This window comes from Balaenoptera physalus (genome assembly GCF_965194825.1).
Source record: "Balaenoptera physalus genome assembly, chromosome: 17".
Taxonomy (NCBI): Eukaryota; Metazoa; Chordata; class Mammalia; order Artiodactyla; family Balaenopteridae; genus Balaenoptera; species Balaenoptera physalus.
In genome coordinates, this window is record NC_138895.1 from 84,560,034 (window position 1) to 84,574,998 (window position 14,965).

At 62.0% G+C, this 14,965-nt stretch overlaps 1 protein-coding gene across 5 annotated transcripts; it reads left to right on the forward strand.

Moving 5' to 3' along the window:
* Positions 1-8,309: 8,309 nt before the first annotated feature.
* On the forward strand, positions 8,310-11,003 carry GPIHBP1 (glycosylphosphatidylinositol anchored high density lipoprotein binding protein 1). 5 transcript variants are annotated; one of them, XM_082433556.1, is made up of 6 exons: positions 8,310-8,403; positions 8,970-9,069; positions 9,359-9,478; positions 9,665-9,784; positions 10,397-10,510; positions 10,634-11,003. In XM_082433556.1, the coding sequence occupies exons 2-6, from the start codon at positions 9,018-9,020 to the stop codon at positions 10,867-10,869; spliced, it is 642 nt and encodes a 213-aa protein (XP_082289682.1). In that variant the 5' UTR covers positions 8,310-8,403; positions 8,970-9,017; the 3' UTR covers positions 10,870-11,003. The 5 variants fall into 5 exon arrangements, with proteins under 5 accessions (XP_082289682.1, XP_082289684.1, XP_082289683.1 ...); XM_082433558.1 differs by having other exon boundaries at positions 8,314-8,403; positions 9,389-9,478; XM_082433557.1 differs by having other exon boundaries at positions 8,349-8,475.
* The last annotated feature ends 3,962 nt before the right edge of the window (positions 11,004-14,965 follow it).

A 14,965-nucleotide genomic window follows, 5' to 3' on the forward strand; every position in this document is an offset into this window, starting at 1 on the left:
AAGCGTTTATTAGAAGCAAAGTACATGTGAAAGGACAAACAAGTGTGATCAGAGAGAGAGTCATGTGCCAAAGGGGTAGTTTAAATCACTTATAAGGAGGCAGTGTTCCAGGATCCCTCTGGCCAATCATCTTGCTGCGTCTTGCTTCATGCCCATACTTGGTCTGAATCAGGGCCTTCTCTGATGTGTACACGCATCATTTAGCCAAGCTGGATTCTAGCACAAGGGTCTCTGAGAGGTTGGCAGGACATATTATGGGCTGGTGCCCCCTCTCTTCCCTGACTCCCGCGGAGCTTTTCTGCACATGTGTGGTCTGGGAGGTTGACCCCTAGATTGAGAAAAATGTGGCCTCCTTATCTTTTACGCAAACAGGGCCCAGCTCCTCGCTGCTCTTGCCATTGTCTTTATCTGAAGTGTTAACAGGAGACAAACTCCAGCTGCTCAGCCTGGGGCCACTACCTCCTGCCCCATTGTGGCAAGAAAGTTATATCTGGTTCTCTTCCTCCAGGGACCCCCTACCCTACCTGCCTACATTATGACCACCAGCTGACGGTGGAGACGGGAATCAGGGCAGAAAGCCTGGAGATCGCAGGCAGAACCAGAACCAGCTCCTGGGCTTCCCCAGGCAGGACACCTGTCTTTAATCCTGGTGGTCCACAATGGTCAGCTGGTGTGATATTGTGATTTGTAATAAATATATATTTAGTCCTGGCACAGAGCTCCCCAAACCCTTCAAATTTCCTAAGTGATGAGAGGGATGAATGTGTCTTTTGTTATGTTAAGGAGGTGACTTTTGAAAAGCCCTTCTGTCACCTAAGGATGGGGCTGGTTGCCAGGGAAACCAACCCTGTGATTGGAGGGTTCAAACTTTCAGTCCCACCTCCACCTCCAGGGGGGGGAGAGGGGCTGGAGGTTGAGTCAGTCGCCAATGGCCAAATGATTTAATCAATCTTGTCTATGTAATGAAGCCTCCATAAAAACCTAAAAGGATGGGGTCGGAGAGCTTCCACACTGGAGGAGATCTGAGGAGAGTGGCGTACACAGGGAGACCCAGGAAGCTATGGGCCCTTCCTTATACTCGCCCTATGCCTCTTGTCGACTTAAAGAAAAACACACTACATGAGAGCTGTGAATTTAAGTTTTGTTCGAAGAACTTGCTGAGGACTATAGCCCAGGAGACAGCCTCTCAGTAGCTCTGAGGGAACTGTTCCTATAATAAACCAGTGATGAAATAAAATTCATATTTTACGGCAAGATGAGAAAAAGTTAAACATAAAATTTTTCTTTGCCCTTTAGGGCCTCCTCCCCCACCTTTAGTGTGTGCTGCGCATCTGTATGAACCAGACCTCCTTAGGAGATAACCTTCCTTCTTAGTTTTGTAAGGGGCCACGATGACCCATGGCCCCCTGCTTACTTTGTACAAGTAGATCTGGATCGTGTAAATTGTCAATAATACATCATTTGATGTGTAACCTTTTGCCTCAAAAACGTATATAACTGTGCTTTGACCTCTAACAGTCCTGGAACGGTCCTCAGAGCTTTCTGAAAGGCCGTCTCCCGGGTTATCACCCTCAGGTTGGCTCAAATTTTCCACTTCTCTCTTAGATCAACTATTGATTAGTTGTTTTGGTCAACACCAGTGACCCAGTAAGTAGAATATTCCCCTGAGTTCAGTGAGCCACTCTAGTAAATTAATCACACCCAAGGCGGGGGCCCTGGGAACCCCCCATCTGCGGATGGTCAGTCAGAAGCACAGGTGACAGCCGGGACCTGTGACTGGCATCTGCAGTGTGTGGAGGTGCAGTCTTGTGGGACTGAGCCCTTAACCTGTAGGATTTGATGCTACCCCCGATGGACAGAGTCAGAACTGAGCTGAATTGTAGCACAGCCAGCTGGTGTCTAGAAATTGCTTGAGAGTGTAGGGAAACCCACCCCACACACACATCTGAACTGGTGATCAGAACCTTTTATTTGGGGAGTGGACGGAGGAGACAGAAAAACAGCCACTGAGAAGGGGGAAGGCTTATCGTCAGTTTGGGGCACAAGCTTCGGGGTCGCCCACAGCCCACCCTCCCAACCCACAGGCCTCCTCGCTCTGCACAGCTGCCTGGACACCTCACTCTCCAGGGCCGCGTCCCAGCCTCAGGGACCATGCGGAGGGGACAGAGGTAGGAGTGTACCTGCACCGAGGCTGGGAGGACCGCGGCAGTCATGGGGCCTCCTGCACTGAACCGTGTCCCCACAGAAAAGATGTTGGAGCCCTAACCCCAGAATGGGACCTTATTTGGAAATAGTCTTTGCAGATGTAATCAGGTTAAAGTGAGGTCACGAGAGTGGGCCCTAATCCAGTGTGACTGGTGTCCTTATAAGAAGGAGAAACTGAGACATACACGCACAGAGGGATGGACACACAAGGACACAGGGAGAAGACGGCCATCTTCACGCCAGGGAGACAGGCCTCAGGAGGAACCAGCCCTGCCGAAGCCTTGATCTCAGACTTCCAGCCTCAGAACTGGGAGACAATAAAGTTGCTGCTGTCCGTCTGTGGTGCTGTTTCCGCAGCCCTGGGAGACTAAGAGGGGAAGAACCCTCCCCGTGACCCCCGTCTGCAGCCGGAAGGGCAGCAGGGCCTTCAAGACCTTGCTGGGAGGATAAATGTGTCTACCCTGGACTCCGACTGCAGAACCAGGGCCTCGGGCCCCCCTGGTCGCAGTGACTGGGCTGGGGTGGCCAGGCACCCACTCGGGTCAGGGGCGTGAGCTGCAGCATCCAGTGTCTGGTGGAAGCGGTTCCGTGGGATCGCCCCCGACCCTGACCCTGACCCCAGCCTTGAGATGCTTGAGCTGCCGCGTGGAGACTGCGGCGGCCTACGGGTACACGAGGGTCAAAGAAGAACAGCGGTGATCCCGAGCGGTCACCTGGCAGGAAGAGCCCGCTGAAGGCGAGGCTGGGGCCGGGGAGGCAGCGCCACCACGAGGGGCACGCGGAACCGAGGACCACGGATGGGGTAGCTGCGCTCCACGCTCTGGACGCTTGAAGAAGGAGAACGGCAAGTTCTGAGTCCCAAACCTCTGACTCATGATGCAGACTGAGAGCCAGGGTTTCGCTGCAAGGATCTGGTTTCCCGCTTTTGGGGGCTGAGCGAGCCAACAGCAGGGGCGCAGCTGCTCATGCAGGTTCTGCTTTACAACAGCCGATTCACCCACCAGGTGCTCCAAGTGAGGTTAGAACATGGGTCAGGAGCTGGAAACAGAGCGCCTGGAGGATTCCAGGAGCGTCCTGAATGCCGCCCTCCCGAGCCCGCCTTCTGGCCAAAGCAGCCCCCTCCCGCGTCCGCTGGGGGAACCACGGAGCACGACAGGGAAGGGGTCTGGCGTTTCAGGGTGGGTGCTGCCCTTGCACCCAGATGGGCGGAGAAGCGCCGAGGGCTGGACGCTGGCTCCCCCAGCCCAGAGGAGAGGTGGTCACTGCTGTCCTCAGCGCCAGCCCCTTTTCTGCCTCGAGGCCACCCCTTGCCCTGAGAGGTGCACGGTGCCCCCCACCTCACTGCTTGATTGGGGTGGGGTCTCCTCGGACCCCAGTGGGCCTGGTCAAGTTCTGGTTCCAGCTCTGAGAGTGGCCCTGAGCACATTCTTCCCTGCAACGTGTTTGCCCATTGGAAAAACTCCGAGGATGGATTTCTCCCTCCCAGTCGGCCTTGGCAGCGCTCTGGAGAAGGATCTAGAAGCAGAGGGTGGGAGCACAGGTTCTGAGCGCTGTGACAAGGGGCCTCCCCCAGGCCCGCCCACTCCTGCCTTTACAAGGAGGCGGGCCCCGCTGCCCTGCTCTGAGGGAGGGGACGAGGGACACCGCGGGTAGGAGTCCTGGAGCCACAGCCTCCCACTCAGCGAGCTCCTCAGGCAGTGGGCAGGGCCCTGCACCCCAGCTGCACTCCCTGCCTCGACCCCCCCCAAGCTCAGGGCCTGGGCCAGTCGGGCCGTCCCTGAGTCTCAGATTCCTCATCCACACGCCCCCCCATGGGCTCCCCCATCCCCTCCTCCCCACTCCCCCCAGGGGTCTCACCTCGCCCGTCTCCCACCACCCCCTTCCCCAGCAGGACTGCTGGCAAAAGCCTTATACCTGAAGTTCTGCCACCACACCTGCCGGGAGTCCAGGCGGGACGTCCCGGGACGCGGGTCCCACTGCTCTCCCTGTGCGGGAGAAGCGCTGCGGCCGGGAGGGCCCGTGCGACCCCTGAGGGCCCCGCCCACGGCCCGGGGAGGGGCGCCTGCTCGCCCGGGGCCGCAGCCCCAAACTTGCCGCCAAGTTTGACAAGTGACGCCCCCCCCGCCAAGTGCAGACCCCCGTCGCGAGCTCAGCCATCAGCGTCTTTCCTTTCTTCCCGGCGTCCTAGGTCCAAGCTTGCGGGGCGGGCAGCGCGGGGCGGGCGCAGTGCAGACGTGAGGTCTTTGCACAGAGTGCAGAGTGCCCAGCCCCCCCATCCCCGCTCTTGCCACGCAGCCCCGCCTGGCCCGCGTAACCGCTCCCCGACGCAGGACACGAAGAGCTTCTTCATCCCTTCCTCCGGCTGCAGAGAATCCCTGCGTAACTACTTTCAGCGGTAACAGCTCAGTGCAGGGGAGGTGGGTCCCTGCTGCCAGGAAATGAATGCCGTGCAGGCTGTGCCCCTCGCCAGCGCATTCTCCCCAGGGGGCGCCAACACCAAGGCCTGCAGCCCTCGGCAGGGGTGGGCGGGGCCGACGGTGGGCGGGGCCAGAGCAGCCTCCCCCCAGGTCTGGGTGCTCAGGCCCTCGTGCCGGCGCAGAGGCCAGGGGTCCGTGGTGGTGTTAGAGGGTCACTCGTGGGCGAGAGCGCAGCTCCTGGCACGTGGAGATGGCCCCACATCGCCGTCCGAGAGCTGCACAAGCAAGGAGATGGGAGGAAGTTTGGGTGGAGAATTAAGGAAAAGGGGGGCTTTTCAGGGACTTGTTTTTATTTTCTTAATGAGAGACGCTTGAGTGTGTTTACATGCAGAAGGAGAGGAACCAGTCCAAAAATTAAACACAGAATCACCATGCAATCCAGCAATCCCACTTCTGGACAGACCCCGAGGAATTGGAAGCAAGGACTGGAAAAGATGTCTGCACACCCGTGTCCGCAGCGGCATTATTCGCAGTGCCTAAAACACGGTGGTGGCCCAGCAGTCCGCGGCAGATGGAGGGTAAACACAATGTGGTCTCTACATACAACAGAATATTATTCGGCCTTTAAAAGGGGGGAAATTCTGACACGAGCTACAACATGGATGAACCTCGAGGACTTTACGCAGGGGAGGGGGATGGGGAATGAGTGTTTAATGGGGACAGAGTTTCAGTTTTGCAGATGGATGGTGGTGATGGCTGCACAACAATGTGAATGTCCTTAATGCCACTGAACTGTACACTTAAAAATGGTTAACATGGCAAATTTTATATTATGTGTATTTTACCAATTTAAAAAAATGGGGGGAAAAAGAAAGAAGAACCAGGAGACAGAAGAGAGGGGAGCTGAAGGGACAGGAGAGGAGAAGGATGCCAGGGATGGGGAGGCTGGAAGAGGGGACATCCAGAGGGTGGGTGACGCTGGGCACAGGGTGGGCAGGGTGGCAACCTCGGGGCCCTCGCCCGCAGAGGCCTGGCTTCTCATAGAAGTGGGGGAGGGGCGGGTAATCTGAGGGTGCAGGAGCATGGGGTGCTGACAGGCACCGTGGGCTGAGGGGGGTACCACAGGCAGCCCCGCAGCTGGCACCGGACACCAGGGATCCGTGGTGGGGCTTGGGGGGCAAGGGGAGGTGAGACTCTCCGAGGTTAATGTGGATGGGCCAAGAGTGTCCAAGGGTTAGAAGAAATTAACCTGGGGTGTGGACGTGTGGAGGAGGGACGGGGGCAGGTTGAACATATGGAGGATGGGGGCCTGGAATCAACAGATGACTCCTTACACCCTGATGTGTCTCGTCACGGGGTCCCAGGGCGCAGGGGAGTCGGCGCCCTGAGACCACCCGGAGCCTGCTGCCTCTGGCCGGCCCACCCACACCTGCCTGTTTCTCAGCTATGGATCTCAGGAAGGAAAGAGGCTGTGCCTCAAAACAGTCCCTGGGAGCTGCCTGCCTGGTCAGTCACTGGGGGGCCATCAGAAGCAGAGAGAGAGCCCACGAGAGACCCCCCCATGGCCCCCTGCCTGCCGGGGAGGACGGTCTGGACTCTGATCTAAGAAGGAAGGCCCTCCCTCTGCTCCCAGCGGTGGAGACGGCTCGCTGCAGAGAGGGTGGGAAGGAGCCCGGAGCAGGGAGGGGGCAGGAGGGCCAGCGCATCTGCAGCCCACATCTGCCCTCAAAGGCCCCACTGGCCCGTGGCTGCGTGCTGCCAGGCAGGGCAGACGCTGTTCCCGCCCCCACAAGCACCAGACCTCCACCCCTCAATCAGAAGCGTTGTCCATCCCTCCCCAGGTCTGGGTCCGGTTCACCTTGCTGACCCCAGAGGCCCAGCGTGTGGGTTCACAGCGCAGGCCGGGGCCACGCCGCCCCCCAGAGAGAGAGCAGGGCTCATGCCCTGCCCCCACCACCTCCCCCTCTGCCCGGGCAGGACGGGGTGTGGACGGCCAGTGTGCCCTCCCCCCGGCCGGCACCGCACCGAGGTCTGAGGACAAAGCTGCTGTCGCCAGGAGGAACAAGGTGACCCACTCAACTCACTGGGCCAGAGGGAAGCCAGGCCTGGCAGGGAGGGTACCCACACCAGCTGCGCCCACGGGCCATTCACGGGAGCCAGGCCGACCGAGCAGGGCGGAGCGGGCAAGGCCGGGCCCACGCCAGGCAGGGGTCTGCAGGCAGGAAGCTGGGCCCCCAGGCTGCCCAAGAAGAGCACTGGTGCGCGTGCGCAAGGCTGAGGGAGAAAGGGCAGAGGCTCTAAAGTGGGCCTCGGGTGCCCACAGGGCCACCTGCCCTCAACCCTGGCCCTTGGGGTCTGAGGGAGCCTTGTCCCCACCCGGGGGGGTCTTCAGGGGTGGCCCTTGTCACGGAAGCCTGGGGTCAGAGAGTGCCACCAGCAGGCGTGTCTGAGGCCAGAATGTCTGGGGGGGCGAGGGGGGGCCCACACTCACTCTGACCTGAGGGCTGGGGGCCTCATGCACTCCTGTGGGCCACCAGCCTTGGCCAGGCCTGGCCACGTGACTGCGTCCGCGTGAGCGGGACCAGCCCCCAGCCCCCTGGCTGTGGGGGAGGAGGGGTGAGGTGCAGCCTGGGGCAGGGAGGGCGGGGAGGTGGGGGGGCAGTCAGGGCGGAGCTGAACCTCTGCAGTAATTCCTTGTCGGTAAAGCAGTAATGGTAACGCACCCGGCCCGAGAGTTGTTGAGGGCAAGTAAAATGACATTTAATTTTACTTAGTGAATTAAATGTGCTAGTATTATCTGCATCCCGGCCGAGGAGGAGCTGGGCCTGTCTGGGGGGCACAGGCGGTGGGTGAAGACTCCCTGCTCCCTAACAGTTCTGGGAACCCCTGTGGAGCCCTTCCTGGGAGCAGCTCCTGTGACTCCAGATCAAAGCACCTGCAGGAGGAAGCCGGGTCTGCGGGGGCAGCTGGGTGGGGTGGCCGTGGACACAGGCCTGAGGAATGAAGAGGGCAGGTCCAGGGCCGTGAGCACCAGACTGAGTGAGACCCTGGCGGGGAGGGGCTGCGGGCAGCTGGTAATGGAGGCCAGGCAGCTTCCTGCAGAAGCTGAGGGTGGCCAGGCCGGCCCAGTGCCCGCTGGAAGGCGAGAGTGCACTGGTCCAGAGGAACGGGGGAGGGACGATGACACCTGGTGGCTGAGACTTCAGAGAAATGTCATCCCAGCCGGCCCTGTGGGGACTGTGCCGGGAGCCACTGTACACGCCAGCGGGCACTGGCTCCTGATGGCCACGACCACTGTGAGAGCACTGAAGCCCACAGAACCAGGGAGAAGAGGACTGGGCCCAGGTGGTCTTACCCCAGAGCCAGCTCTCAACCTCTGCTGCAGGGGGTCCCTGAGAATGTTCCACCCACTGGGAAAACTCAGGCTGGGCAAGTTCAGGGAGTGGGCCAGGCAAACAGTGGGCGGGCTCGCGTCCCTGGCTCCAGGCCCCAATCTAGCCTCCTGCCCCTGCCCCCTCCTTTCCATGGCCTCCAGGAAGGGGCTTCTCAGCAGCCCCCGAGCTGGGTCTGCGGCCCGCAGGGGAGGAACGGGAGAGTGGGGCAGCCCAGGCCCACACACACTGCAGCACGGGCAGGAGCGCAGTGGCCGGAAAAGGCAGGCTCCCAGCGGCTCCCCAGGAGGCCTCCACCCCGCCCTGGATGGCAGGGGCCAAACGCAAAGGACGGATAGGGTGTGAGGTGATGGTGGGAAGGCTTCTCTGAGGAGGTAACGCCTGTGCAGGTGGGACAGCCTCATGGACGTCGGCAGGAACAGCATTCCAGGCAGAGGGAACAGCCAGGATGAGACCCTGAGGTGGGAGGGAGGGCAGCCGGCGGCCAGTGGGCGAGCGCAGTGCTGGCGTGACAGGCAGGCCTAGTGGGAGGACTGCGATTGTGCTTTTCTTTGAAATCCTCTTAACAAGAGGCCCCCGGAATGTTGATGATGACTCACGGCTGAGTGGTCTGCAGCTGGAGGGCCCGTGAGGCCAGGCTCCCGGGGCTGTGCGGCCTGGGCCGGGGTCCTTGGGGTCCGGACATGGGGCAGTGGGCTGGCCGGCCCGCACTACTGGGCTGAGGCCTCAAGGCCAGGGCAGAGCCACACAGGTGGACGGGACGCCCCGGGGCCAACCACAATGACTTCCCCTCCCCCACCCAGCGCCTGGAGTCAGGGAGGGAAATGACCATCCCTGGCCCAGTGCCTGGCCTGGGGGCCAGTGTGAGGCCCATTGTTTGAGGCTGGAGCTGGGGGGTCCAGGGCCTCCGGGAAGCCCCCGGCAATGTCCTTTGTCCCACTTCCCACAAACCCAGAGGCCCAGCAAGGACCCGAGTGAGCAGACGCGCGGCAGCCCCGACAGGATGAAGGTGCTGGCGGCTGTCCTGCTGGTCCTGCTGCTGTGCGGGCGGCAAGGTACTCGGGGCGAGGGGAGAGCCTGCAGCGAGGGGGACAGCACCGGCCAGGCGCACAGGACCCCCAGGACCGTCCAGCCTGGGGGCAAGACGTGGCTCGGGAAGAAGGAGGGAGTGCAGCTGGAGGCCGAGGCCAGAGGGAGGTGGATGGGGCTGTCCTGGGTCCCCACGGCTCCCTGAACCTCCAGCCCCGGCCCAGCCAGGCCCTGGGGGCGCGGGCTCCCTCCCCACCCAACCCCCCGCTCAGCCTCTCAGAGAGGCAGGCGTTGGGGTGCCCTCTCCTCTCCCAGCCTCAGCTTCCTCTTCTGTGAAATGGACAGGCCATCCTGACGGCTACGGGCCAGCTGCTGTACAGGGCCAGCACACAACCCTTACTGTTGCCGATAAGGACAATGCCAGGCTACACACAGGTGAGGAAGCAGGGCCAGGGCTCGGAGACCCAGACAGCGACCTCACCAGCTTGGAAGGCGGCGGGGAGGACAGAGGGACTGGGAAGGGGGCTGATGGATCGAGGGGTGGGGGCGTGGCACTGGACCCCGAGCATGTGTCCTCTGTGCCCGGGTAGTGGAGGTTTACAGGCGTCCCTGCGCGGCCAGGCAGAGGGCGGGCGCAGGAGGTCGAGGATGACGACGTGGACTCTGGGCCCGAAGGCTATGACGACGAGGATGACGAGGAGGATGAGGAGGCCAGCGTGACTGCAGGCAGCAGCGGCACAGGTACCCGCCCACCCCGACCCCACGGTGGGGCACTCGTCCCCCTTTTCCAACACAGGCATGGGTACCGCCGAGGGCCAGGGTCCGCGAGGCTGCCAGCGAGGACACGACAGGCCAAGGCCTCCGCCTGTGAGCGTCCCTTCCCTCGTGGGGGAAGGGGTGAGGAGGGGCCCCTGACACTCAGCAGACCCTCACCTCTCACCCTGACCGTGACCCTCAACTGCCATCCAGAGTAGGGAGGCCTAGAGAAGGAGCCATTCCTGGGAGGGACAATGGTGTCGGGGCAGAGAGGTTAAACAGGAGTTCACCAAGCAGACAGGAGCACAGCAGAGCCCCGGGATGGGGATACCAGAGAGTCAGAGGCCCTGGGTGTGGAGTCCTGTTCAGAAAGACGTGAGCATCCTGGCACTGGTGGGGCAGGGCGAGGGGAAGGAAAGGGGGCCAGTGCTGAGGCAGGGGCGCAGGGAGGCTCCAGCAGGGCAGGGTTGGTGGGGACGAGCTGAGAATCGGTGAGTTGGACAGGAATTGGGAAGAGACGTTGGAGGTGAAGAGGTGGGAGGTGGGATGCGCGGGTGAGCGGGGCGCTCTGGGGACTGAGCCCGCCCGGCCTCCCAGTGCGGCTGCGGTGCTACTCCTGCCAGACGCTGCACAGGGATGAGAGCTGCGAACAGATGCAGAGCTGCACCCTCCCCAAGACGTGCAAAACCATCGTCTCCCACTGGAATACTGGTGAGTAGGCCACCCGGGGGCAGCCGGACAGGAGGAGCCCACCACCCACGTCTGTGATGGGCCTCGTCCCTGCCCCGTCCACACAGTGTGACGCACTTTCTCCACCACCCCCTTCCCACCCAGAGTCAGGTCCCCGGACCACCTACTCGGGGTGGTGTGCAGACACCTGTCAACCCGTCAGCAGGACGGTGGACGGATCCCTGACGACCATATCCTGCTGCCAGGCCAGCCTATGCAACATCCCGCCCTGGCAGGACCCCCAGGGGAGTGGGGCAGGTGGCCCCCAGGGTAGACCCTCAACCGCGGCCACCACCCTCCTGCTCAGCCTCCTCGCCGGCCTTCAGGCAGTGGGGTTCTGAGTGGGGGGCGCCCCATCCCCACCCCCGGCCCGGCTTACACCCTGGCTGGCCAGCACTCTGTCCACTGTCTTCCCCTCCCTTCCCCTCCCCTGCCCCCACCCCAGCTTTGGAGAATAAACTGGAAGCGTCTGTAATGATCCGGCCAGCACTGGTTCCTCACAGCCACGTCTGCCTTTCCTCCGTTTCCCCATCTAGCACCCTGGCCTCCTCTCCCTGCCTGTGTGTGGCAGGATGGCCAGCACGTGGGCCTTAGGTCCAGGCCTCAGCTGCTCACAGGGTGGGTCCACACAGCTCCCGCCCCTGGCAGAGAAAACACTCACCATATGCCATGGGGGAGACCACCCCAATTTGCTCCCCAACTTCCACCAACAAAACACCTCCATCCATGTGATGGGCAGCCCATCTGGGGGAGGAGACTTTGGGAGGAAGGCTTCCTTGGCCTATAGGAGGAAGGGCCCCGCCACCCCGGGAGGCTGCTGGAGTTTGGGGGTGGAGTTAATGAGGGGCTGGAAGAAGAAGAGAAAAGAGAGGGAGGCAGGAGGGGTGGCTGAGATGGGACTTTGCAGCCGACCGCTCAGCCTGGTGGGTGCCGAGGGCATAGGGGCAGTGAACGGGGCGGTCAGGCCACCAGCATCAGGGAGGGGTGACATGGCCTCTGGGCTCCTGAGGAGAAGAGGAGAGGAGCAGTGGGAGGGGGCCGGGTAGGAGAACCTCGGCTTCCCCAGCGTCTGCTCTGGCTAGGCTGGTGTCATTTGCTGCTGGGCACTTGGCCTTCTTGACTGGTGACAGGACATAGCCCTGGAGTGGGAGGGAGGAGGCCTGGGCCTGGGCCTGGGCCTGGGCCCCAGTTTTCCCATCAGAGCAGTACAGAACAAGGCTTAGAGGACCCCTGATCCCCACCAGCTCAACATCCCCTGGGCTGGGAAGCCCAGAACTCTATCCTGCCTGTCAAGTATTCCAGCAGGCGGAGTAGTCTCCCACTTTCCATTCTCCCCTTTCCTTACTAATGGAAACCTCAAGGCCTAGCTGGGGATGGGGGGCAAATCCTTTAGGTAGAGATGGCATATCTTTCTCTTCTCCTTTCTCCTTCCGGTGGCTGGAATGATGGCTGGAGCACAGCAGCCACCTTGCACCATGAGGCGGCATACTGAGAATGGCAGGGCAGCATGGAGGAAGGGGCCTGGACCCATTATACCAGCCTTGCACTGCCTAGCTCAGGACCCCTTTACCTGGGAGGGAAATAAACCTCTGCCATCTTGAAGCTAGTTATTTTGGGTTTCTCTGTTTCTTGCATTTTCACACGCTCTCATGCATGTGCATGTATTCACATGTACTCCCACTCGCACACACACTCATGGACACACACATCTGCACACACAGTCCCTACAAAAGCATAGCAGATAAGAGCAGAGCTCGGGGGTCACACTGCCTGGGTTCAAATGTTAGGCCCACACCCTCCAGCTCCAGGCCCCGGGTGAGCCCCTTCGCCTGCAGCTGGGTTTCCTCATCTGCCAAGTGGGAAAGTAGGAGACCCCTCCCTGTAGGGCTGCAGTGAGAATTGACTGAAGCGCCAAGGGGGCTGCTTGTAGCCCATGCCTGGCAGAGAGTAAACTGTCAGCAAACACGCGCTACTGTTGTCAGGGCAACCCTTATGGCCCCGCCCCTGTGTGCCACCTGCGTGTGCAAGCTCATGGGAGACGCCCCACCCGAGTCCTTTACCATCACAAGAAGCCTCGTTAGCCACACCCGCCCGCTGTAGAAACACTGGGCGCCATCACCTGCGTTCACAGGATTCCCTTCAACCCTCCGCCCTGAAGCCCCCAGAGCTCTGAGTGCACAGACGCCCCCGCCCCCCGTGCGCCTCTGGAGCTGACCTCCTTCATGGCCCTTGGCAGCAGGAGGGAGCCAGGTCGGGTTCAGTCTGAAGCCACTGGCTGAAGGGCCTGCCCTGGGCTCCTGCTTTGGCGACAGCCTCTTCTCGGGCCTCCGGGCGCCCTGCGTGCAGCTGGGCCCCCGATTCCCGCCCTGGAGAGCAGAAAGCACAGCCCTGACCCCTCACGGGGGCTTTAACCTGCCCCTGCCCGAGGGCACAGGAGGAAGCAAGTGGTGCCTTGAGCGGGCAGGTCCAGCTGTGGGCAGGGACCTGACGTGCCTGCTGGGCACCCCGTCCCAGAACACCTCCCTTCCCCGCCGCCCAGCCAGCTCACGCTCCTGGCACCCAACAGTCCCTCCGATGGAAGTGACACTTCTGCGCAAGGTCACGCAGCTGGTGGTGGCAGGTCCAGGACCCAGCTGCAGGCTTCCCGCTGACAGCGGCCGCCTTCCCGGGGCGCCACAGGCCAGGCGGGCAGTGGCTCCAGGGCGCCTGAGCCAGAGGTTGGAAGTGGCTAGATGGCGGCCAAGACCCAGCTGGGTCCCCAGGCCAAGTCCAGTGTGAGGTGTCAGCGGACGGTCACAGCCAGGGCCCTGTCACAGCCCCTCTGCGCCTTCCCAGGAGGCTGGCGGGGAGCATGTCCATCTAGATCACTGCCCCTGTTCCCCATGGCTGCCCAAACAAATGACCACAGACTCAGTGACATGAATTATCTTATGGTTCTGGAGGTCAGAAGGTATCACAGGGCTGTGTCCCTTTTGGAGGCTGTGATGGTCAGTTTTATGGGTCAACTTGACTGGGCCAAGGGATGCCCATGTAGCTGGCAAAACATTATTTCTGGTGTTTCTGTGAGAGTGTCTCCAGAAGAGCTTGACATCTGAATGGCGGGCCTGAGAAAGGAAGACCACCGCCCAGGTGAGTGGGCATCACCCGGTCGATCCAAGGCCCCGAGGGAACAAACAGGCAGGCAGGACAAACTCACTCTCGCTTCTGGAGCTGGGCTGCCCATCCTCTCCTGCCCTAGACACCGGCGCTCCTGCTTCTCAGGTCTTGGGGCTCAGAGGGAATTTACACCACTTCCCTGTTCTCCCGCTTCCAGAGAGCAGGTTGCGGGGCTCCTCGGCCTCCAGGACCGCGTGACCCAATTCCTGTAATCAGTCCTCTGTGCCTGTCTGTGTCCTGACCTCCTCTTCTTATAAGGGCACCAGTCGGATTGGCTTGGGGCCACCCTCGTGACCTCATGTATCTAAATCGCCTCTAAAAACCCCATCTCCAAACACAGTCCCGTTCTGAGGTCATGCGGTTAGGACTTCAGCATATGGATTTGGGGGACACCAGTTCAGCCCATCGCAAGGGGCTGAGACAGGGCTCTGTGGGGGGCCCAGAGGGGGGCAACAGCCCTGAACTGAATTTAAAGGAGGTGCTCGCCAGGGTGGTGGAGATGGGGGAGGAGGGGCGGGGGAGCTGCAGGCAGACGGGGTGGAGGGCGGGTCGCGGTGGGCGGGGGAGGGCTGGAGCGCGGCTCACAACTCCGGGGCTCGGCTCACGAGCCCCGGGCCCGCCTGTGGCCCTCACGAGCACGGCTGGTGGCCAGGCGGGCCGCCCGCCCCTGCTGGCTTCCTCAGCACTCGGTCCGTCTGCTCCTCAGGGTGCCTGTGTCCCCCACGAGCCCCGTGGCAGCGGCAGCCAAGCTCCGAGCACCGGGTCCTGTGTGCAGACCTTCGCTGTCAACGGAGGCAGGCCTCTGCCCGCCCGCAAACCCGCCCCAGGCTGTCCCCGCCCCGCAGAGGGCACGCACCTGTGGTGACCTTGCGCCTGCCTCTCGCCTCCAGAGGTTGTGCTGTCACGGCCTGCAGCTCCCCCCCGCCCGCCCCACTGAGGGCCCCCCACATGGCGGTCTGGGGGCCTCGCCGGAGCCCCTCACCCCGGCCCGCACGCTGCCCTCGCCTCGGGGACCCTGTGGCGTTTGCGGGTGACCGAGCCTGGCACAACTTTCTGCCGCCAAAGCAGTGAGGGTGCTTGTCCTCCTAGGAGTCTGGACGTGGGCTTCCCGCGGGCACAGCGCTGCTGAAGGGCCTCTAGCAGCACCGGCCAGGCAGGAGAGGACGCCCGCTGACCCGGCGGTTCCTCAGACGCCCAGCCGGTGACGGCAGCGGCTCTGTGAGGTGCCTCCTTCTGCACGAGAGCAGGGGGCGTGAGGGGCCCCTCCAGGCGCCCGGCCTG